The 24142-nt window shown below is 39.4% G+C and overlaps 1 protein-coding gene across 2 annotated transcripts in view; it reads left to right on the forward strand.

Moving 5' to 3' along the window:
- The first annotated feature begins 673 nt into the window (after positions 1 to 673).
- Positions 674 to 24142, forward strand: part of LOC137658775 (transmembrane and coiled-coil domain-containing protein 4-like) — a 34804-nt gene continuing 11335 nt past the window's right edge. Inside the window, exons 1-10 of one of the 2 annotated variants that reach the window (XR_011047428.1) lie at positions 674 to 802; positions 1458 to 1618; positions 2768 to 2848; positions 5320 to 5486; positions 13188 to 13305; positions 14054 to 14256; positions 14500 to 14596; positions 15373 to 15537; positions 16103 to 16245; positions 18174 to 22581. Coding sequence is in view for 1 of the 2 variants with exons in the window: in XM_068393796.1 (XP_068249897.1) it covers positions 747 to 802; positions 1458 to 1618; positions 2768 to 2848; positions 5320 to 5486; positions 13188 to 13305; positions 14054 to 14256; positions 14500 to 14596; positions 15373 to 15537; positions 16103 to 16245; positions 18174 to 18746 (1764 nt within the window). In the remaining variant the exon portion in view is untranslated. Of the gene's footprint in view, positions 803 to 1457; positions 1619 to 2767; positions 2849 to 5319; positions 5487 to 13187; positions 13306 to 14053; positions 14257 to 14499; positions 14597 to 15372; positions 15538 to 16102; positions 16246 to 18173; positions 22749 to 24142 lie in introns of those variants that run through there. The other variant, XM_068393796.1, reaches the window with a different exon arrangement.

A 24142-nucleotide genomic window follows, 5' to 3' on the forward strand; every position in this document is an offset into this window, starting at 1 on the left:
TTGACGGCTGCTTTTCCGGTCCCATACAGTAAGGAACTTCACTCTCTATAGGACCTCCACTGTCGTTTTACCTTGTTCGTTCAGAATATTTAACGTTTCATGTCGCGTATTGTTCATTTACTGTTAAATCGTCACTGTCAAAAGACTCATGAAATAAGAAAGTCTTCAGTTTCCGCTTGAAAGCCTTAATGTCTTCAATCATTCGAATGTTTCGTGGGAGCTTATTATATAGTCTCGGGGCTGCATATTTAAAGGCTCTGGAGCCTAAAGCAGACATATATCTAGGTTCCAATAGTTTGAAACCATCTGTAACTATTCTCGTGTCGACACGATTTTGTAAATAAAACAACAAAGTTATTCTAACGTTACATTAGGACTCCCTCCTTACCACTTGCATGGGACAGGTAAGGTCTGTTGCAAGTTTTCCCTCCTCTTTTATCCGTTTCGTATCCTGACTTATTGTGTAGTTTACGCATGCCAGAGCATTGAAAGGTTTTATAGATTCATTAATCTGTATTAAAGTGTGAAAACTCATAAAAGTCACTTCCTAATCAAGGTATGATATAATAATATACCTCCAGGTAAAAAAAAATGGGAAAACAATCCTAGCAATGTTTACCTTCTAAGCAATGTGACGTCATCGCGTCTTCATCATCTTCTTCTCCGCAGGATGTTACGATGCGAGAATCCGGGTGCTGATCACCCACGTCACCTGTCTCCTGCAGGTGAGCGTGGACCTGCTGGAGATGTATGAGGAGTCTGTCTTGGAGTATCTCACTATGGAACATGTCCCTCCCTCTGAGTAAGTTGAATCTCTCTCTCTCTCTCTCTCTCTCTCTCTCTCTCTCTCTCTCTCTCTCTCTCTCTCTCTCTCTCTCTAACAGTTTACAATTATATATGTTCTTAAAGAGATTTAAAGTCCCTAGCTCATCTCTCTCTCTCTCTCTCTCTCTCTCTCTCTCTCTCTCTCTCTCTCTCTCTCTCAAACAGATTACAATTATCTATGTTCTTAAGAGATGTTAAAGTCCTGAGCGCTCTCTCTCTCTCTCTCTCTCTCTCTCTCTCTCTCTCTCTCTCTCTCTCTCTCTCTCTCTCTCTCTCTCTCTCTCTCTCTCTCTAACAGATTACAATTATCTACGTCCCGAGTATTTTGGATTGAGACAACAACGATATCTTTAAATTGGCCTTTTTTTTCATTATAAAATCTTAGTAGTTAAGAAAGCGTCATGTGTAATTCTTGAATTTACTATCAAAATATACTACACTATAACTCATCTTTGAATGTATTTAGGCAAATAGGTAATTTCTTTGGCGACGTTTGAAAAACAGCATTTTCATATCCATCTTTTCAAACTTTCATGAATTTTAAACCTAAGGGAATCTCATAACTGAGTGGACGTTTGTGCTTGTTTTCATATATTTGATCATAAAATTATTATTATTATTATTATTTCCAGGGAGGAGGAGTTAGAACAGTCCAAGCGTAATCGCTTCAAGAAAATCAGGCGTTACACGGCTATTGGTCTGGCTACCTTGGGAGGAGGTGCTGTCCTTGGATTGACTGGGGGTCTTGCAGCCCCGTTCATTGGTGCTGGATTAGGAACAATCATTGGGGCAGGTAGGTGTTCCATTTAAACAGCAAATGAATTATAAGTGGAAATTGATATCCTCTTTTTAGTGGACCTATCTAAATGGGTAGAGCATGAGGATTTCTGCGATGGAAAAGTGCTGCGAGAGATACAATATGTGGAGATTTATATCCGTTCCTTTATTGAGGAGAAATTGAAAGGGTCGTAGATTTAGCCTCACATTAAAACAGTCACTGAAGATCTTTTATTTTTTCTTTTATAAAAATAACTAGAAATTACCCCATTTTACTATATACTGTGAAGAGGACCAATGTGTATTGGTTGAGATATAGTGACTTATTTCCATTTTTTGTTTCTTTTATGGGCCTTTTTGAAGAAATATGTATATATATATATATATATATATATATATATATTTATATATATATATATATATATATATATATATATATATATATATATGTATATATATATATATATATATATATATATATTTATATATATATATATATATATATATATATATATATATATATATATATGTATGCATATATATACAGTATATATATAAATTATATATATATATATATATATATATATATATATATATATATGATTTATATATATACACTATATAATTTATATATATATATATATATATAATTTATATATATATATATATATATATATATATATATATATATATATATATATATATACAGTATATATATATGGAAATCTGAATTTTCTTTCATTCACGTAGGGGTAAACCAAGGGATCCAGAGAAACTTACTTACTTATCAAAATGTCTCAGTCTGATGTATTTGATTAATTTTCAAGACAATTAAATAGTACGTGTTTTGTTATACCGTTTTATACATTTCATATGCTGTTATGCACTGTTTTTGTAGGGCCTTATAAGCTATTATTTGCTGATCATGATATATGCATAAAAATTCTGTTGTCAGTAACTCTTAGAACTACAAATTATAAACAATCTGTGATGCCCTTATATGCATTACTGTATATGGTAGTATATTAGCCTCTAAATTATCAATGTATTTGCTAATTGTTCATTACTCTTGGATTTCATAAAACCATTGAACAATAACATATAAAATTTGCAATATTGAAATTAATCCCCATAAACACATACTTTACCATCTTTGGTATTCCAGGGGGTGCTGCTGCCATCTCTTCAACGGCTGGGATAGCGGTAGTTGGGTCCATGTTCGGTGTGGCTGGTGCTGGACTTACAGGTAAGAACTCTGTGTAAGGCTAATGTATTGCACAACCTAGATTATGGGGAGTTTAACTGTACTGAATACTATAGTGTATTTTCGTTATTAGATAGGGCGCAGTAAGCTACAATTATTATTGACGAATATTATTAGTAGTAGCTAAGCTACAACCCTAGTTGGAGAAGCAGGAGGATATAAGCCTAAGGGCTCCAACAAGGAAAATTAGCCCAGTGAGGAAAGGAAATAAGGAAGAAAATAATTATATGAGATGTAATGAACAATTAAAATGAAATATGTTAAAAACAATAACAACATTAAAACATCTTTCATATATATCCTGTTCAACATAAAAACATTTACTGCAATTTGAACTTTTGAAGTTCTACCGATTCAACTACCCGATAAGGAAGATCATTCCACAACATGTTCATAGCTGAAATAGAACTTCTAAAATACAGTGCAGTATTGAGCCTCATGATGGAGAAAGCCTGACTATTAGAATTAACTACATGCCTAATATTACAAACAGGACGGAACGGAAATGGGAATGATCAGTCGTGAAAGCTCCCTAAGTAAGCAATGATTTATTCATCTTGGCCTGTACTGTGTTTGTGGATTACACAACTTAATTGGGAATCCAAAGTTCATGTTATCAGAATAAAAAAATTTTTGCACTAGGCCATTAAAAATTATGTCACTGAATAATGTGGAAGGTGAAATGTTTCTTTGGGTCAATCTTGGGATAATTTTGTAAACTTTATATTCTAACAGATGAACAACTCTGATATAATTTCTTAGCATCTTTTGAATGATCAAATGAAAGGCCTATGGTAGTCTTTTTTTTTTTCTTTTTGTCTTGGACTAATCAATCCAATGTAATAAATACTATAATGGAATAAGGCTTTTAAGATTTTTTGAGGCTGAGAGATAATTATACCAAAGGCTAGCGTAGTTGAAAGTGTTTTTCACAAATCTGTATGCTAAGTTGTTGGGTTTGATTGACTGAGCCATCTATTTTGAAAATTGATAAGGGAAGAAACATTTTCAGCTGGTTTTCCAATTTATGTACTGTAGTTGAATTCTTACTACAAGTTTCCAAATAATTTATATTAGATAGATATATGGTGATATTGTTCATTAGATATATCATAGTCTATTTTAACTGCATGTTTTGTTCTCATAATCTTTTGGAAATAGGATATTTTAATGAGATTTGTCGTGTACAATAATTGTAAAATGGCATTTGCTATTCATGAAAACCAAGGTTTTGTGTTGGTGAAGGGTCTATATCTTAGCCACTAAACCATAGAAATCCCCAATACTAGATGCGTTTGTATCCATGGATTATTAAAACTACGAAAAAAGCACCCACAAAAATCAACCGCACTGTAGCCACCAGCTGCGTTCAAAGGAATGAGAAGCGGGAGCGTATAGGAGCACTGGAAGGTGATAGGATGTGTAACGGCTCCTTGCTTATCCTACCCCTCAGTGGACTAGACTGGGTAAGGTCTGTTTGGGGTGCAGATGGCTATGGTTATCTGAGGATACGTCCCTGATTATACACGATATCTTCGGATAGTCGTTTCCAGGGGTTGGAACCCAGTGATACCTGATGGTAATTCTCTTGTAATATCAATCGCAGAAATATTATACTGTAGAAGTTGCCAGAAGGAACTTCCATCAGGTCGACATGGCTCGAGCCCAAAAATAGATTTTTCCTATGTAAAAATCCCATAATGTTGCTTTTTATTGACTTCCTATAATGTCGGCGACTTTCCTCTATCAGATTTAAAAGTGCCCATATACTTAAATCATTACCTATATTTGATCTAGAGGAAGTACCTCAGATAAAAACAAAATGCATTTCAAGAATGGGTTCTGAAAATTGAATTGCCCCACATGATTAGACAAGGTATCCAGTCCCTAACCCCCCCCCCCCCCCCATCTAGCTCCTAAAGCCCTCTCCCATTTTCTAACCCCCTTTTTCTTCTCAGTCAGGGTGATCTCACTATATTTATTGAGGTAGCTTATGTACGTAACAAGAATTCCTAAAGCTATTTGTAAATAATGAAATGCTCTTGTTAAAAAGATTCATTTGATTCGTATTTTGCTTTCCTGTTATTTAGATCATTGTACCTTTCTGTTTGTATAAGTAATACAGTACTTGAAGTAGTATTATTTTATATCTGTACAATTGAATTGTTCTCTTCGTTTCGTGCTTTGCTAAACTTACCTTGTCTGTAGTATTTGTCTTCCTTTCCCATTACATTTTACATTATTCATTTTATATTTTGCATAAAGATTAGACCTTATGCCATTGTAATTTTGAAAATTTACAAGTACAGCCCACTCAAGGTTAGTAAAGAGGATTATAGATTATATCCTAAATCATAGCAGTGTAGTACATCGTTAAAACCTAAATATTTGGAAGTTTGAGGCATCAGAAACTGTTTTGTGCTTTCTCAGTTTTCTTCTTCTTCTTCTCCTAGGGTTTAAAATGCAAAAACGCATTGGTGATATTGAGGAGTTTGCATTTGAAAGTTTGTCGGATGGAAGCCACTTGCACATAACAATTGCTATCAGCGGATGGTTAACGAAAGAGGACCCTGCCGAATTTATGGAGCCTTGGCGAACACTCCATCATTCTCGGGAACAGGTGAGATTGTAATGTTACAAAAGTAATCTTTTTATTGGATGGGGAATTTTAACTCTTTTAGTATGTTTATTTGTATTTTATATCTGTGCATTTAGTCACAGAAGTTCCTTGCAAGTATAAAACATGATAACAACAGATCATTTTTAGGTGTACAGGAACAGCTAGTCAGTAATTTTTTTCAGCTTGGCAATTCTTTGTAATTTTGTATCACCACCGTGACTTTTAATTTGCTATTTAAGAGCTTTAAGAGATGCCAGAATTGTTACCCAAATAAGAGAAAATTCTTAGAATTGTAAATTTTAAATAAACATAAAAGTAGCATATTGTTGTATCACGATGTTCTTCATTTTCTGGTAGTGGAGGAAGAAAGAGATCAAAATGACTACAGTTTTTCAGTACCCTGTTGTTATTCCTGAGAATATGCAATACAAAATTTTTAATATTGTATCATTTTAAACTTTTATTACTTATTAACAAAACCAGAGTGCCCTTTGCTTTCTTACCATGTAACCCTCAACATTTAGGAATGTGTTTCTTTATCATGAGGAACAAAGGAGGTAGGGGTGTTTTCGGTGTTTTGCTCTGATTAGTCAGCTACACTTCTCTGAGGTTTATCTGTTCAGGTTTGCAATTATAAGAACAAATATTTATTATATACAGTGCAGTACTTTATTCAATTAGGATTGTGTAACCCATTATAATTTTACAAGTACTGTACATGAATTTACTTGAAGATGAACTTTGTAGTTTTCAATATTAAACTTACCCGATAATCATGTAGCTGTCAACTCCGTTGCCCGACAGAATTCTATGGAGGGATACGCCAGCTATCACAATACTAGAAGGGGGTGTACTTACCAGCGCCACCTGTGGCCAGGTACTCAATCATTTGTTGTTTACACCTCCTCAATTATTCCTCTGTCGTGCTTCCGGCTAGACGTTCTGGGATACGCTCATGGTCTTCGAGTTTATTCATGGATATTTGGTGAAGTATTCTCTTAGATTAACGGCTGTCGCATACTGGAATCCTTTTTATATTAGCTAGTTAGCTTTTATATAAACTCTGATTAACGGTTAATGAATTTTTGCTTGTTTTTTGGATCACCCTTTGACTTACTCTTTGAAACAAGATGTCTGACGTTTCGCAAGCTCCCTCCCATAGACGATGTAGGTCTTGCAATAGGCGTATTCCGAAGGTCTCGGTAGATCCTCACACCGCTTGTTCTGACTGTAGGGACAGGCCCTGTCTATTAGAAAATCGGTGTGAGGAGTGCGCCGGACTTTCGGAATTGGATTTTGTACGTCTTTTAAAATATTCATCCAAGTTAGAGAGAACTAGAGCTAGGAGAAGTTCTTCTCACTCTTCTATGTTTTCCTCACCTCATGATCCCCTACCTTTTCCTACCCCTGTAGTGGCTACCCCCGAACCTACTGTGTGCCCTCCGCCTGATATGTCAACTGTTTTGCGTGCTATTCAGGCTTTAGGAGACAAGGTAGAATCAGTGGTAAGTGACCATAAGTCTCTGATGGCCGAGGTTAAAGAACTGAAGGTCAAGAGTGCAGTGGGTGGAAATAGTGCCAGTGCTGTGACAAGTGCTAGTGTCTGTGCAGTGCCAAGTGCTAGTGGTGCCAGTGTGGTGCGTGAGGATTTTTCTGTGCGAGCCAGTCGTCCTCCCAGTCCGGGACCTCTTGCAAGCTCCCATGCCCAGGGGAGAAGCAATGTCGAAGGGCTTAAGGGTTCGACAGGCCTTGTTAGGCGCACAGAATTATCCTCGGTGGTTGCGGGCGTGTCTTCCTTAGACCGTCACTCCCACCTGCAGACGATTGAGCCCGTCTTCTCGTCCGCTGATCTTCATGCAGGGAAGAAACGTTGGTCTCAGGTCTCGAGACCACTTAAACGTAGAGTTCAGGCAGCGAGTGCTCAGCCAGGTTGCAGTCATTGGCTCAGCTCCGACTCGCCTCTGTCATCGGTCGACTGTACTCCGCCCAAGAGGAGTAAGGTTCTGCCTATACAGACCCCGACTGTGACTTTACCTCAGTCTTTTATCGCTTCTGCCGACCCCAAGTGGACCCTGCTTCAGTCCATGCAAGTTCAGCTTTCGGACTTGATGCGTGAATGTCGGGCTGAGAGTATTGCACCTCCTGCACTCCCTCCACCTGTTCTCGCTGCACCTGTGCTCGCCCAGCCTGCACCTGCTCCGCCTGTGCTCGCCCAGCCTGCACCTGCTCCGCCTGGTCGCAGCACCATCTGCCAGGCGTACGATGTTGAACCACTTTCGGAGTTTGCTGTTCACAGTGTTGTTCAGCCTCAGCCTTCTTTAAGGCAACCTTTGCTTGGCGATCAGGAGAGTTACACTCTTCCTCCTCCTCCCCTTGCTGCTCCACCAGTGGTGCAACTCTCGGTTGGGGTACAACAACCTCTCCCCTCCGTGAGCCTGTCTGCTGCACCAGCGCTGCACCGAGTTCAACCCTCATCTAGGCAAGCTCATCTACACCATGCACTTGCGCCTCAGGAGCCTCAGCTTGCTAGAACTTTACCTTGTTCTGCGCAGCCTCAACCTTCTCATGCTCCACTCATCTCTCAGGAACAGGAACGGACTACTCCGCCTCCGTCCTCCGCTCAGCTGGTGCATTCCTTGGGTGCAACTCTTGCTAGGAGTCAACCTCCTTCACCCTTGCACCTGCCTTCTGCTCCGACTGTTGTTCAACCTATGCAGTCTGAACCTCAGGTTTTCCCTCAAGTTGAGGAAACCTCTGCTGTTGTTCCTACCCGTTCTGACTCTGCGGTTCAGCATTCTGGTCCTTTTGCTTCGCTACCTTCTGCTGATGAAGTGTCGGATGATGAGGAGGCACATCTTGATCCCTCATCAGACGTGGAGGAGTCTAAGCTTTCTCCTTTGTCTGTTGATTTTAGAAAGGTCTTGGCTCTACTCAGGGAGCTTTACCCTGACCACTTCGTCTCTGCTGTTCCCCGCTCTCCTCCATCTGAGTTTTCGCTAGGCGTGCAACAAGCTAAGTCGTGCTATACTAAGCTTGTCCTAGCTAGATCCTCCAAGAGGGCCTTAAGGATCTTAGGGGATTGGCTTCAGTCTAAACAACACCTGGGCAAGACTTCCTTCATGTTCCCTCCAACGAAGCTCGCATCGAAAGGTTGCGTTTGGTATGCCACAGGGGAAGCACCAGGCTTGGGAGTTCCTGCCTCTGCCCAGGCTGACTTCTCAAGTCTGGTGGACTCGCCTAGGAGGACTGCGATGAGACGCTCGAAGGTTTGTTGGACCTTCTCAGACCTGGATCATCTTCTGAAAGGGTTGTTCAGAGCTTTCGAAATGTTCAATTTTCTCGACTGGTGCCTGGGAGCCCTCAGCAAGAAAACATCTCCTGCGGACAAAGACTCTGCCATGTTAATTATGTCCTGCATGGATAAGGCTATCAGGGATGGATCGGGTGAGCTAGCGTCGTTATTTGTATCAGGGGTGTTGAAGAAAAGAGAACAACTGTGTTCCTTCCTCTCAGCCAGCATTACACCGTGCCAGCGGTCACAGCTCCTTTTTGCTCCACTCTCAAAGTTCCTCTTTCCCGAGGAGCTAGTTAAGGACTTGTCGGCTGCCCTGATACAGAAGGACACGCACGATCTTGTAGCTTCATCGGCTCGTAAGTCTAAGGTTACCACCTCTGTCCCCAAGACTTATCGCTCTCCAGTGGCTGATACCCCGGCCACTAGGTTCATACCGCCCTTTCGTGGTAGAGCCCCCAGCCGAGGAAGCTCCCGTCCAGACTCTCACAGGGGCAAGTCTAAGAAAGGACCCAGGACATCTAAGGGAAAGCACTGACTCTCAGATTCTCCAGACAACAGTAGGTGCCAGGCTCAAGATCTTCTGGCAAGCCTGGGAGAAGAGAGGTGCAGACGCACAGTCTGTCAGTTGGCTGAGGTACGGTTACAGGATTCCATTCTGCCTCAAACCGCCTCTGACCACATCGCCCATCAACCTCTCTCCCAACTACAAAGAAGAGGACAAGAGGCTAGCATTGCAACAGGAGGTGTCGCTACTTGTGCGGAAGAAGGCAGTGGTTATAGTCCGGGACCATCAATCCCCGGGCTTCTACAACCGTCTCTTTCTTGTGGCCAAAAAGACAGGAGGTTGGAGACCGGTGCTGGACGTCAGCTCTCTCAACGAGTATGTCACCAAGCAGACGTTCACAATGGAGACGACCAAGTCGGTCTTAGCAGCGGTCAGACAGGAGGACTGGATGGTCTCGTTGGACTTGAAAGATGCATACTTTCACGTTCCCATTCATCCAGACTCCCAACCTTTCCTGAGATTCGTTTTCGGAAAGGTTGTCTATCAGTTCCAAGCCCTGTGTTTTGGCCTAAGCACAGCTCCTATGGTCTTTACTCATCTGATGAGGAATGTAGCGAAATTCCTGCACTTATCGAACATCAGAGCCTCCCTCTACCTAGACGACTGGCTGTTGAGAGCCTCCACGAGTCGTCGTTGTCTGGAGAACCTCTCTTGGACTTTAGATCTAATCAGAGACCTAGGTCTATTAGTCAATATAGAGAAATCTCAACTCATTCCCTCCCAATCCATTGTGTACCTGGGAATGGAGATTCAGAGTCGGGATTTTCGGGCTTTTCCATCGGCCCCCAGGATAAACCAAGCCCTACAGTGCATCATGAGCATGCTGAAGAGGAGCAATTGCTCAGTGAGACAGTGGATGAGTCTCACAGGGACCCTCTCATCTCTGGCCCTGTTTGTCGAGCTGGGGAGACTCCACCTCCGCCCTCTTCAATTCCATCTTGCAGCTCATTGGGACAAGGGCTCGACTCTAGAAGCAGTCTCTATCCCTATCAACCAAGAGATGAAGACCACTCTCCGGTGGTGGAAGCACAATCTTCTTCTCAAGGAGGGTCTATCATTGGCCATCCAGACCCCCCATCTTCATCTCTTCTCGGATGCATCGGACTCGGGCTGGGGTGCGACCTTGGACGGACGGGAATGCTCAGGAGTGTGGAACAAGGAACAAGGATTACTCCACATCAATTGCAAGGAACTGTTAGCAGTCCATCTTGCCCTGTTGAACTTCAAGTCCCTCCTGCTAGGCAAAGTGGTGGAGGTGAATTCAGACAACACCACAGCCTTGGCTTACATCTCCAAGCAAGGAGGGACCCATTCGAGGAGCCTTTACGAGATCGCAAGGGACCTCCTCATTTGGTCAAGAGGTCTAAACCTCACTCTGGTCACGAGGTTCATCCAGGGCGATATGAATGTTTCAGCGGATCGCCTCAGCAGAAGGAATCAGGTCATTCCCACGGAATGGACCCTCCACAAGAGTGTGTGCAACAGACTTTGGACGTTGTGGGGTCAACCTACCATAGACCTGTTTGCCACCTCCATCACCAAGAGACTTCCGCTTTATTGTTCCCCTGTTCCAGACCCTGCAGCGGTTCATGTAGATGCTTTTCTTCTGAACTGGTCCCATCTCGACCTGTACGCATTCCCTCCGTTCAAGATTATAAACAAAGTTCTGCAGAAATTCGTCTCGCACGAAGGGACACGGCTGACGCTGGTTGCTCCCCTTTGGCCTGCAAGAGAATGGTACACAGAGGTACGTCAATGGCTAGTCGACTTCCCCAGGACTCTACCTCTAAGAGTGGACCTTCTACGTCAACCACACGTAGACAGGTTGCACCCAAACCTCCACGCTCTTCGACTGACTGCCTTCAGACTGTCGAAAGATTCGCTAGAGCTAGAGGCTTTTCGAAGGAGGCAGCCAGTGCGATTGCCAGAGCTAGAAGAATTTCCACTCGTAGAGTCTACCAGTCTAAGTGGGAGGTCTTCCGAAGCTGGTGTAGAGCCAATTCAATATCCTCTACCAATACCTCTGTGATCCAAATAGCTGACTTCCTTATTCATCTTAGGAATGAGAGATCCCTTTCAACTTCTACAATTAAAGGGTATAGGAGCATGTTGGCCTCAGTCCTCCGCCACAGGGGTTTGGACCTGTCTTCCAACAAGGACCTTCAAGACATTCTCAAGTCTTTTGAGACGTCTAAAGAACGTCGTCTTTCCACTCCAGGCTGGAATCTGGACGTAGTCTTAAGGTTCCTTATGACATCTAGGTTCGAACCTCTCCAGTCAGCTTCCTTCAAGGATCTTACCCTCAAGACTGCTTTTCTCGTTTGCCTTGCAACAGCTAAGAGAGTCAGTGAGGTTCATGCCTTCAGCAAGAACATTGGTTTCACAACCGAATCAGCTACATGTTCTTTTCAGCTTGGATTCCTAGCAAAGAACGAACTTCCTTCACGTCCTTGGCCTAGATCGTTCGAAATACCTAGCCTCTCCAACATGGTAGGTAACGAACTAGAGAGAGTTCTTTGCCCTGTCAGAGCTCTCAAATATTATCTGAAGAGGTCTAAACCTATTCGAGGACAGTCAGAAGCCTTATGGTGTGCCATCAAGAAACCCTCGAGACCCATGTCCAAGAATGGGCTTTCGTACTATATAAGGCTTCTGATCAGAGAAGCACATTCTCACTTAAAGGAGGAAGACCTTGCGTTGCTGAAGGTAAGGACCCACGAAGTAAGAGCTGTTGCTACTTCGTTGGCCTTTAATAAAAACCGTTCTCTGCAGAGCATTATGGATGCAACCTATTGGAGGAGCAAGTCAGTGTTTGCATCATTTTATCTGAAAGATGTCCAGTCTCTTTACGAGAACTGCTACACCCTGGGACCATTCGTAGCAGCGAGTGCAGTAGTAGGTGAGGGCTCAGCCACTACATTCCCATAATCCCATAACCTTTTTAACCTTTCTCTTGAATACTTTTATTGTTGTTTTTATGGTTGTTACGGTAGGCTAAGAAGCCTTCCGCATCCTTGGATTTGGCGGGTGGTCTATTCATTCTTGAGAAGCGCCTGGGTTAAAGGTTTGGTAGAGGTCCTTTAGTAGGGTTGCAACCCCTTGTACTTTGGCACCTTTGGGTTGATTCAGCCTCCAAGAGGAACGCTGCGCTCAGTAAGGAAGACGAACTTTAAATAAAAGGCAGAGTAACGGTTCTATTCGACTTCCTTACCAGGTACTTATTATTTCATTGTTATTTGAGATAACTGTTATATGAAATTTTGGGATACTTAGCTATCCTTTAATCATGTACACTGGTTTTCACCCACCTCCCTGGGTGTGAATCAGCTACATGATTATCGGGTAAGTTTAATATTGAAAAATGTTATTTTTATTAATAAAATAAATTTTTGAATATACTTACCCGATAATCATGATTTAATCGACCCTCCCTTTCCTCCCCAGAGAGAACCAGTGGACCGAGGAATAATTGAGGAGGTGTAAACAACAAATGATTGAGTACCTGGCCACAGGTGGCGCTGGTAAGTACACCCCCTTCTAGTATTGTGATAGCTGGCGTATCCCTCCATAGAATTCTGTCGGGCAACGGAGTTGACAGCTACATGATTATCGGGTAAGTATATTCAAAAATTTATTTTATTAATAAAAATAACATTCTTACTTGATGTTGAAAACCAATTTAAAAATACTGGTAGTTGCTAATTACAGTATTTTCATTGATAAAAATCTTCAATTTTTCTGGTTCAACGAATTTATTACAAGGCTTTGTTTTCCTGTATATTAGGTGTTAAACAGAAGATTATACTACTGATGGGGGTCTTTTTTTTTTTTTTCTTTACAGTACGTTCTTCGTTACGAATCTACCTATTTACTAGAGCTGGGCCAGGCCATGGATTACCTTCTTCAGTTTGCTCTTTCAATGGCTGTTCAGGAAACTCTAAAATACACCATCCTTGCTGGTAAGGTCAATCTGGATTGCTTCTTCTTAGTGTAATTAACCCTTTCAGCACCAACCCCTCTCCAAATTATCCAGCATTCAAGTCCCAGTCTCTATTTTTTGGACAATTTACTCAACTCATCTTAGCACCAAAACTACAAGATAAAACTTTACAACTTTCAGTATCGTATAGTTGAGTAAATTTCCTATCCATTGATAAATAATGTTACATATTTGTAAAATTTTCATATGCAATACATAAATAATAAAAGAACTGGCCATAAATTACGACATATGGCGCCAAAAGGAGTACTGTACTGTAGTTTTTACCAAATTTAAATTACCGGTACATCTAATGGTACTGAAAGGGTTAATGTCAGTCTCTTTAACTTGTGTTCAATAAGAGGATTTCATGAATAATTTAATGCCTTTTCAAGAGGATTTTGATGCAATCTGATAGATTTTTAGTGACAATGCATATGATAGATATGGCAAAGCATTTATTAATAACACCTGTCTCTGGATTAAATGTCCCAATTAATTAAATTAATTTTTCACATTATAATAATTAATGAAAAAATTTCTGAGATCTAGACATTTGAAAATAGTGGAACACTTGGAATTCATATGATCATTTAGAGCTACTGTACTTACCTTTTTCATTTACCGGGTATTAAAATAGTAGGTTCATAGAAAATATATAATTTTCCGAGCAAGTTGTTGCCCATTTGAACTTTTATCTTTGAATTATTTTATTATAAATTTCACAGGAATCATATCTGCTATCACCTGGCCTACATCACTCCTCACATTGGCCTCGATCATTGACAACCCTTGGGGCGTTTGCTGCCGAAGGTCTGCGGAAGTCGGCAGACAGCTGGCAGAAGTGCTTGTGCAAAGGCAGCATGGCAAGCGACCCGTCACCCTGATAGGCTTCTCCCTTGGGGCTAGAGTTATATATTATTGTCTTGAGGTATAACAAGTATTTTAGATAACCTTTTCGTTCCATTGCTCGTAGATGGGTTAATGATATTTTTCTGGTGTAATCTGATATTTTGCTCTTGAAACTGATGGAGGAAAAAGAAATACTTGTAGGCAGATTGTTTAAAATGTATTTATTAGTTTTTTAAAAAGTGGTTGGAGTAAGATTTTAGTTCAGAGTGCATGGGGAATTAAGACTTTATCAGTTTATACTCAACGCAAGCATCAATTTCAGGAACTGGGTCGTCGAAAGGGAAGTGCAGGTGTCGTGCAGGATGCCATATTTCTCGGTGCACCAGTACCTGGGCACTGGAAAGACTGGAAGGAATTTCGTAAGCCAACGTTGTTCTCATTTTACAATTGAATTAACTCTTTCATTTGCCATACAGGAGAAGCTCACCAAAGAAGGGTTACTTTCCTATTCGACAGTCAGTGCTAATGTACCGTAATTATTCTCCTGAAGAATTCTTGAGCATTAAATATTGATAATTAGTAATTATATGACTACAGTATTTTGCTTTTTAGAAATTAATTCATTGCTCCAGGTGTCTGAAAGGCAATATAAACAAATTATTTGACTGCCATCTTTCAGTTCTCTAAATCTATAACAGTGATGATTGCATATGCTAAGACAAACAGAATTGGGATGATCTGTAGTGAATGAAAGGTAAATTCTTCCCTGAGCTTTGTAGCACTGTATATGCTTTTTCTTGCAATATGCACTTGCTTATACAGAAAGTCATCAACTTACAAAGTTAATAGGTTCTAAAAAGTTATTTGAAAGTTGAATTTTGTTAAAAATTGGCCCAAGGTAGGCTTCCTCTAACTCACATACCTATGATTTTTGGCTGGAAAAGTCAACAAATAGTACTGTTTCATATTGCTAATGTCGTCATGCTTACGGCATGTATTTCATTATGAACTTTTGATACAATATCTGAGATTTATAATTTCAGCTAGATTTATGCTTGTATCTCCAAACGTTAGTAAGTTGAAGAACTACAGTATTTTATTTCAAGATAAGTGTAATCAAAAGACTGAGGATTATAGATTTTTTTAGAATTTGAATGTAGTTTGACTTAATCGTCTTGATTTTACGTTTATTCAGGTCACGTCGTGTCTGGACGCATTATCAATGGCTACTGCTCAGGAGACTGGCTGCTTCGTTTCTTATACAGATCATCTACTGGCACGATGCGCATCGCGGGACTCTCGCCCGTTGACTGGCAAGATCGAAGGATGTTCAATTTTGACCTCTCTGATATTGTAACAGGTAAATCATATTCCTCTTTATAATAGCAGATGTTTTAAGGTAGTATGTAAATCATACAGTACTAATTTGTGTGCTACAGTAGAGTATTACTGTATAAAGTCAGTCCTCCATTTTCGGGAGTGTTAGGTAGCAGGGACAGGCGCGAATATTGAGAATTCACGAATGCCTGCTACTTTAACAACTTTATATTCTGTATAAAAAGTGTAGTACTGTACGTACAATACACGGTAAGGTAACTCATCGCCATACTTGTACTGTAATATCGAGGGCTGACTGTAATGTAATTCAAGACCACTGAGTTACCTAATATTCAGATTATTATAGGACTTTTCCAAAGGCTTTTTTTTCAAAATAAAAGTTGAAGAAAAGGAAAATTCATTCTAGATTGCATAACAATAAAACTCTTGAGTCTTTTACTGCATTTGGATACACATGAGACTTTCCCAAAGGATCCTGGAATGAATGTCATGTTAAGAAATTCCAAATTGAAATGCAGAGTTATAGTTTTTGCAATTTAACTTAACCTTGATAATATCTAAATAACCTTGATAATATCTAATTCTAGGTCACATGGACTATGCCAAGAAAATGGATGTCATTCTGCGGCTGTTAGGTATCAGAACACGAGACCCGATCAACGACCTAGATCCAAGGGTAAAGAAAAGTGCTTCCGATTATCCAGGCTTTATGTCTATGCATGGGAAAATGGTTAGTATTTGCTTCTTATTAAATGTCTATAGAACCTCTAAGTGGCAAAAGCAAAGAGAGGACCAAAGGAAAAATTTGCTTACGAACTCTGTGCGTTCATGCTGTATTGAACGAGGATGAACAAGCATGGCATAGTTTGAAATTTGGGCCGATTCTCATCAAGTATCTAGAAAGAAAACTGATAGAGAGAATTTTTTATCAATAATGCTGATTATTTTGCATAAGTGTTTCTTCATACAAGCATACGAGACTGGTTACAGGCAAGGTATGAATGCTTGGTGGGATTTGGAAAAGGATTTTAGGATGTATGTATTTTGTGAGGTTCTCCATTATTGCATCCAGTTTGTAAATCCATGAAAAGTAAATAATTTTAATTATCAAGTCATAAGACAATTTTAGGAGGTATAATAGGCTACCGTAGATTTTTACGTGGGAATCACAAATCATTTTTGGTCTTTGCCTCATTCAAGCATTTCTTAGCGAGTTAAACCGGAATTCACTTTGGGATTGATGAAAAGCACGGTATATTGTATTGTGGATTATGAGATAATATTTTGGGCATAATATCTCCATTGCAGTACTTCTTATTCACTTGCATTTTTAGTCATTTTTAAATTTATCACCACTTGGGTATAATTTGGCTTTCTCAACTCAGTACTAGTCAAAACATAACTGTAAACAGTAGGATGTTCTTATATATGTTAATAGATATTGAAAACCTTTGAATAATGTTGCTTATGGTAGCTGGTCAATTATCATATTCTTTCAAAATAGAAAAAAAGAAACTGGAATAAAGTTATTGAATATATAGTTATGAAAAGATTGTAAAAGCATCACTTGCAAAACTGAAAGGTTCAGTTACTGAGGAACTGTTTCACTGGAAAACAAAAGTAGCCCAGTTTCAGATAGTTTTCAAACCTCTATTTATAAGTCATACTTGAATGTCTGACATGCAGACTCTGATGATCAGGCAGGATAATGTAGCTCGAGTTCTCTGGCCTGACTAGGAAAGGGATGTTAGATGAAACAGAGAGAAAGGAATGGAAAAATGGAAGTACTTTACTCTACAGTGCAGAAGAAGAAAAAGAAGAGCAACGAGGGCCAAATACTTGCACGTTATTTTTATCATTGATCAGTGTCCTAGTTATTCAAGCCTGTTTGGCCGATTGGTATTTTTATTTCCCAAGCTTCTAGAATAGTCTAATCTCAAAGCTTCTTGAGGGACGATAACATTAATGCATGTTGAATTGATGCCTATTTGACAATGGTTATGTAATTCATAATTATTTGATTTTAAAGGACATTAGTGAAACGGAATGGTGGAGGCTTTTACTAATACTCTGAGGAAGAGGTGTAATTCTATTTTATGTCTTGTCAGTTTTTCTCTCTTTTGAACTATGGAGGTGGCTTCTTTTAATCATTTTTGGTAATTTTGACAGTTTTTCTGCAGTGGAAATTATTTTGTCTTCTCGATCTTTTGATTAGCGTCTAGGGGAATGATATCATTCCTTGTCTCTTTGTTCTTTCCATTGCTCAGTAGTAGAGCAAAGTTATATACTGTACTTATTTTCTGCTTTGTAGATATATTTTATTGTGTTTAATTTTAACATGGTTAAATGTTCTATAAAAGCTTTCATAATTAAAATTTTTATTGTTGATTGCAGGAGTGGAAAATAACAGTTTGATAACCTAATCAGGAATTACTTTAGCATGTTTGTAGTTTCTTAGTTAGATATTCAAGTTGAGTTGTTTTTTTTATTAACAACAGACTGACCTTGAAAGGAAAGTTAAGATGACAAAGGAGTCAAAATGAAATGCATTGTACAGTAAGTAGTCTGTGTAGAGTTTGGACTATTAACATCTGTATTGGTAGACTATTAATAGGTAACTACTAACCCCAAAGATAACTAGACTCCTTTGCTTTACAGGAGAAACCTAGCCTTCGAACTTCAACTTCCGATAGTTTCCTCCTCTGCGGACGGGATGCTCCTCTCACTCGCTCATATTCCACAGATGACATTCTCATGGCAGCTTCTGATGATAATCTCAGTAAGAAGATTTCAGAAGACACCAGAAGCAGAGCTCGATCGTCTTCCGACCTCATGCAGAAGAGCATCGCAGATGTTGGACGTCGGGGATCGGTATTGCAGCAGACTCTGAAGACCAGAGAATCTTTAGAGGCACTGAATTGCAGCAGCCCACAGCTCAGTGAAAGAGAACCAGACAGTAAAGAAAGCCAGAAGTCAAAACCTTTCTTTAGCGATTTATTTTCCAAGAAGCCTGCGCCACCAACCAATAGTGAGGAACAACCTAAAACACAACCGGCATTTGCTCAAGAAAGATTCAAGCGAAGAACTGTTTCTTCTAGTAATCTTTTCCTGCCGAGAACTAGCTCAGTCGGCAAGAGAGAATTTCTCCGTTCAAGCTCTCAGGATCAGGGCAAGGGCTCCTTTTTCCAGTTCTTTTCCCGCAAGCAGGAACCAATAGAGGAAGACCCGTAAGGAAAGGCTTTTATAGTCAATGACCACTTTCAGCTTCCATTCATCGAGGAAAGGATGAAATAGTTTTTGATAGTGCGACTGTATATTGCTCTAATGAAAACCGTAACTGTAAACCTCGACAAATAGGGCTGCACTCGTATTTCGGTGGGTGGAGATGGTTGTGAACCAGAAATTAAAATCACTGAAATATTACAATGATAGCTTTTTAACTTAGTCTTAGTCCTTCCAAGACTAAGAGAGTACCATGAAGTCAGGGACATTATATCAGAGATACAGCAATATTTTCTTAATTGTGCGTATCATGTTTACAGTGATATATCCTATATGAACAGTATAAAGACTATATTTGTATATGATAGAATATTTATGTAATCAAATGTTATATGAATATCATCTTTTATAATGTAATTTTTATTCATTCTCAAGTAACTATGATTCTTTTCCCAGTTGTTTGTACATTTTTATAGTGAGTTCCTTCAAAGTTACGACGAGGGACCTCTTTTCCAATTGTTGTACCGTTTGATATAGATTTATATTGTTTTTGGTTATTAGTGGCCAAAGGTTTCCTTTCAATAGAAGGTGCTCACTTTAGACCTCAAAGTCTCAACTTTGAGTTCTGATTGCCAATTGGTTCTGAACCATTACCTTAGAGTATTGTTATACCGTAGTATACGCTATAGAATAGCTGATAATGATACAGAATTATGCCCAATTGTAATGCATGATACATTGTAGTGTACTATCAGTTGTATGTTGCAAAAAACTTGCCTTGCCTAGAGAGAGCTTAGCACGCATACGCTATAGTCTATAAGAAGCACAAGTATGTACATGTAAACATTAAAGATGTCTCTATATCCATAAAGGTAGCAAGCATGCCTCTATCCAAACTCATTGTTGCGTGAAATATGAAACACTGATACAGGACTTCTTTAACCCATCCTTAGCTAACCCGTAGATGAATAGATGGTTGTTAAACTAGTTCCTACTCGTGCTGTAATCTAACGTCCAGCAGCGGCAGTGTTTGTTACCGTCATATCTAGCTCCTCACTGCACATTTACGAGTATGATTTTGTAGATTTTTGCGTCCACAATTCAATGGTCAGAGAGGGAGGGACACTGTGATAAGTAGCGGAATCAACATATGCTACAAATTTTGTACCATTGGATGTTCTGTCGTGTTATGAAATATCATTTGTCAATTTTCATTATAGTATTTGATTTTGATTTGACATCATTACTACTGAATGGCAAAGCACCAGATATGAAGTTTGGTAGGCATTTTCTAGTTCATTTAGCTCAACCTGATGATGTCATGATCTTCTGGCCGAACCATCATTTACACACGTTAAATGTTGGTTTGTTATCCTCTAGCTAAACTGGGTTTATTTTCATTATATACTGTAGTATAGTATGTATCTCATTTGATTACAGTACCATACTTGATAGTATTGTACAGTTTTCAGCGTGATATCTCTTACCAAACTTTAGAGGTCATAATTACTGCTCAACTCCCTAATTACTAAAGTTGGATGACTGCCATTCATAGGTAATGTATTGTTATTCAATTATAGTGGATTTTGGCTATGATAAATCCTGGCCAGATATGCACTACCCTTACCGTTCCCAAGCTATGATTTTTCAGTGAGAATCATTTATAAATATAATGTAGTTTTTTGAATGAGCTGAAAAAAACCTTTCATTGATTCATGTTTACTTTAAATAAGATTTACTCAGATAGTGAGCACTGCTTCATGTATAAAATCATTTCGGAAATATGTTACAACGGATGAGTCAAACCTTATGAACGTTATATACCTTCATAAGGAAAAGAAAATGTTAAGGCAAGATAAAACTTGGATTATTTCAGTCCCATACGACTTTTGTGTCACATGGCCTGGAGTCGATAATGCGTACTGGTTATTGATGTGCACAAGTAACTTATCTACAGAATTATGAATTGGTTAGCTAAGGACTTATTTCACTGGTTTTTGTCAGTCATTATCAACAAAACTAAACAAAATTCATATATTATTCATAAGAAAATACTGATATACTGTTATATAAATGCACAAGTCATTGTAAAAGAAAAAAAAATAAGTAAGATTGATCGTGGAATGGGGATATGATTTTCAGTTCATAGACTTAATTTTTGGAATAAACTTCGACCGCAACAAAATGATAGAGGTATCGTCTGAGAAAATCATAGCTTGCTCTTGGAACAGTGAGGGTGTAAAAGCACTGAGTGTCCTTATATATGTAAGATAAATCAACATGTTAAATTTGTAAAATGTAGGGTACAGTTGATTTTCATTTGAGTAAGTAGATGATTTTTTTGTTATGCACACTTAGTGGATTGCCAATGAATAATATTCACGTATTGAATCATTAGGTGCTTTTAAACCTGTTTCAAGAAGTCCGCTTTGTGGATAGGGGTTATTTGAAGTGGAGGAAATGTGTTGAGGGTTTCATGATGTTGTCAGACTTCTAGCAATTACCTGTTCGACATTCTTTCTTGTATTTTACTCTGTATTGCACTTACATCTTATTCATGTTTTACTTTTTTTTTTTTTAGAAAGGAAAACACTTGCTTTTACTTACTCTATTCACAAAAAAATATAGTTTTTTAGTTTTGCATAAATTGTAGGCTAGTTGCTTTTCCATTAGTGATATTTTATTTTGATTACTCTTACTGTATATATTTTATCCATGAGGTTTGTAAGACTGTGACTTTTACTGAATGCACTGAATGGATTAAGATTTTACCTGAGAGATACAAAGAATATTTTGCATATAAGATTGTAGATTAGTTTTACATAACCTACAGTGAAGCTGGTGTACATATTCAGATATTAAGTATTATTCATTGTTCCTCCCACGCACCGGAGCGGGTTGACTAAATGCCGTCATATGTACAATATGGTGGGTTATAATTTGTGCTGTAGTCAATGAGTACTTGTTGTCATTTGCCTCTACGACAAGTGACGTAGATACAATGAGACTTTGATGCCTGTTTGGAATAGCTTATAGTGTAGTTACACGAGACATGGCACTAGTGCCGTGAGAAACTGTTGACTCGACAATGTTACAAATGCAGAAGCAAATTAATATCCCCTAGGATCCTTTCGTTAGTGGAATGCTTTGTGTGGTGCAGGGGAATTAGCACAATTGCTCGGCTCTTTTTGCTATTTAAGAAGTGGGAAGCTTAATCACATTGTATCCAGGTATTTTTCCCATATCATCATCCCTCCACATTTGTCATTTGAAATAGGTTTTAGTATGTATATTGCAGCGCATTATTATTGTTTGATATAGTAATGAGCATCTCAATGTATGAGTTATTCAGTTACATATATTGTTATTGTGAATAGAATATTTTTATTGGTACAGATTTATTTTAAGCAAATCCTGGAGATGTGATGACAATTGCGTGATAGTCAGGTATGCGAGTCCAATAGAGAGGTTTGGTGAATGGGCCGAGACTGATCTTGTTTTGGTTGTGTTTCAGACTACTTAACGTTATAGTGATTTCTAACAAACATCAGACAGTTCTGATGTTTAGAGTTATTTATTTTAGCCTTTTGTTTGGTTAAACTTAGCTTTTCACAGATATCTAGCTATTTATTTGAAGTTCTGAATATGTTATATTGTTTTACTTTATTTTTCATTTCTTCTTATTACAGGACTGAGTTTGGCCCCTTGGTATGTTTCAAGGAAGTTTGGCTAATGAGGTGATTGTGAATGAATATGAGGTTAGAATGTAGGCAAAGTAACTCATGTGTATACTGTACACGTGTTGTGGAAATTCTATTTTATAGTGGCAGAAAATCTAATGAAAGTAAGTACAATAGGAAAGTTTGTTTTGGTTCTGATTTTTAATGTTATTTGGCTATTGTTGCACAATATTTAAGCTGTGCTGAGTACTATAATTTAATATACCATAGTTTTTCTCTAACTTAAATACAAATATTAGTAACCAGATTTTTAAGTTTTCAATATTAAACTTACCCGATAATCATGTAGCTGTCAACTCCGTTGCCCGACAGAATTCTACGGGAGGGATACGCCAGCTATCACAATACTAGAAGGGGGTGTACTCACCAGCGCCACCTGTGGCCAGGTACTACAGTACTTCTTGTTGACACCTCCTCAATTTTTCCTCTGTCGTGCTTCCGGCAAGACGTTCTGGGATACGCTTATGATCTTGGAGTATTTTCACGGCTTTTGGTGAAGTATTTCTCTCAGATTTCGGCTGTCGCTTTACTGGAAAACTTCTATATTAGCTTAGATAGCTATTATTTAGTTCTGATTAATGGTTAACGATCTTTTTGCTTGATTTGGAATCCCCTTGGCTAACTCTTTGATTCAAGATGTCTGACATTTCACAAGCCCCACCCCATAGACGATGTAGGTCTTGTAATAGGCGTATTCCGAAGGCCTCGGTAGATCCTCACACCGCTTGTTCTGACTGTAGGGAAACTCCCTGTCAGTTGGAAGATCGATGTGAGGAATGCGCCGGACTTTCGGAACTTGATTTTGTCCGATTTCTTAAGTATTCAACCAAGTTAGAGAGAGAGAGAGTTAGGAGAAGTTCTTCTCGCTCTTCACTTTTTTCCTCACCTCATGATCCCCTACCTTTTCCTCCCCCTGTAGTGGCTACCCCCGAACCTACTATTTGCCCTCAACCTGATATGTCTGTTGTTTTGCGTGCCATTCAGGCTTTAGGTGACAAAGTGGAGTCGGTGGTTAGTGATCATAAGTCTCTTATGGACGAAGTCAAGGAACTTAAGGTCAAGAGTGCAGTGGGTGGTGATAGTGCCAGTGCTGTGACGAGTGCTAGTGTCAGTGCAGTGCCAAGTGCTAGTGTCAGTGTCAGTGTGGTGCGTGAGGGTACTTCTGTGCGTGCCAGTCGTCCTCCCAGTCCGGGACCTCTTGCAAGCTCCCAAGCCCAGGGGAGAAGCAATGTCGAAGGGCAAAAGGGTTCGGCAGGCCTTGATCGGCGCACAGAAGTATCCTCGGTGGTTGCGGGCGTGTCTTCCAGAGACCGTCACTCCCACCCGCAGACGATTGAGCCCGTCTTTTGCTCGTCTGCTGAAGAATTGTCAGGGAGGAAACGTTGGACTCAGGTCTCAAGACCTCTCAAACGCAGAGTCCAAACCTCAAGAGCTCTACAACCTGGCTGCAGTCATTGGATCAGCTCTGACTCGCCGCAGTCATCAGTTGAAGGCACTCCTCCTAAGAGGAGTAAGGTGCTGCCACAACAGATCTCTTCTGTTAAGGCTTTGCCTCAGCAGACCTTAGTATCTGCCGACCCCAAGTTGACTCTACTGCAGTCCATGCAGTCACAACTTGCGGTCTTGATGCGTGAGTGTCAGGCTGAGAAGGTTACACCTCCTCCT

This window comes from Palaemon carinicauda, chromosome 19 (genome assembly GCF_036898095.1).
Source record: "Palaemon carinicauda isolate YSFRI2023 chromosome 19, ASM3689809v2, whole genome shotgun sequence".
Lineage (NCBI taxonomy): Eukaryota > Metazoa > Arthropoda > Malacostraca > Decapoda > Palaemonidae > Palaemon > Palaemon carinicauda.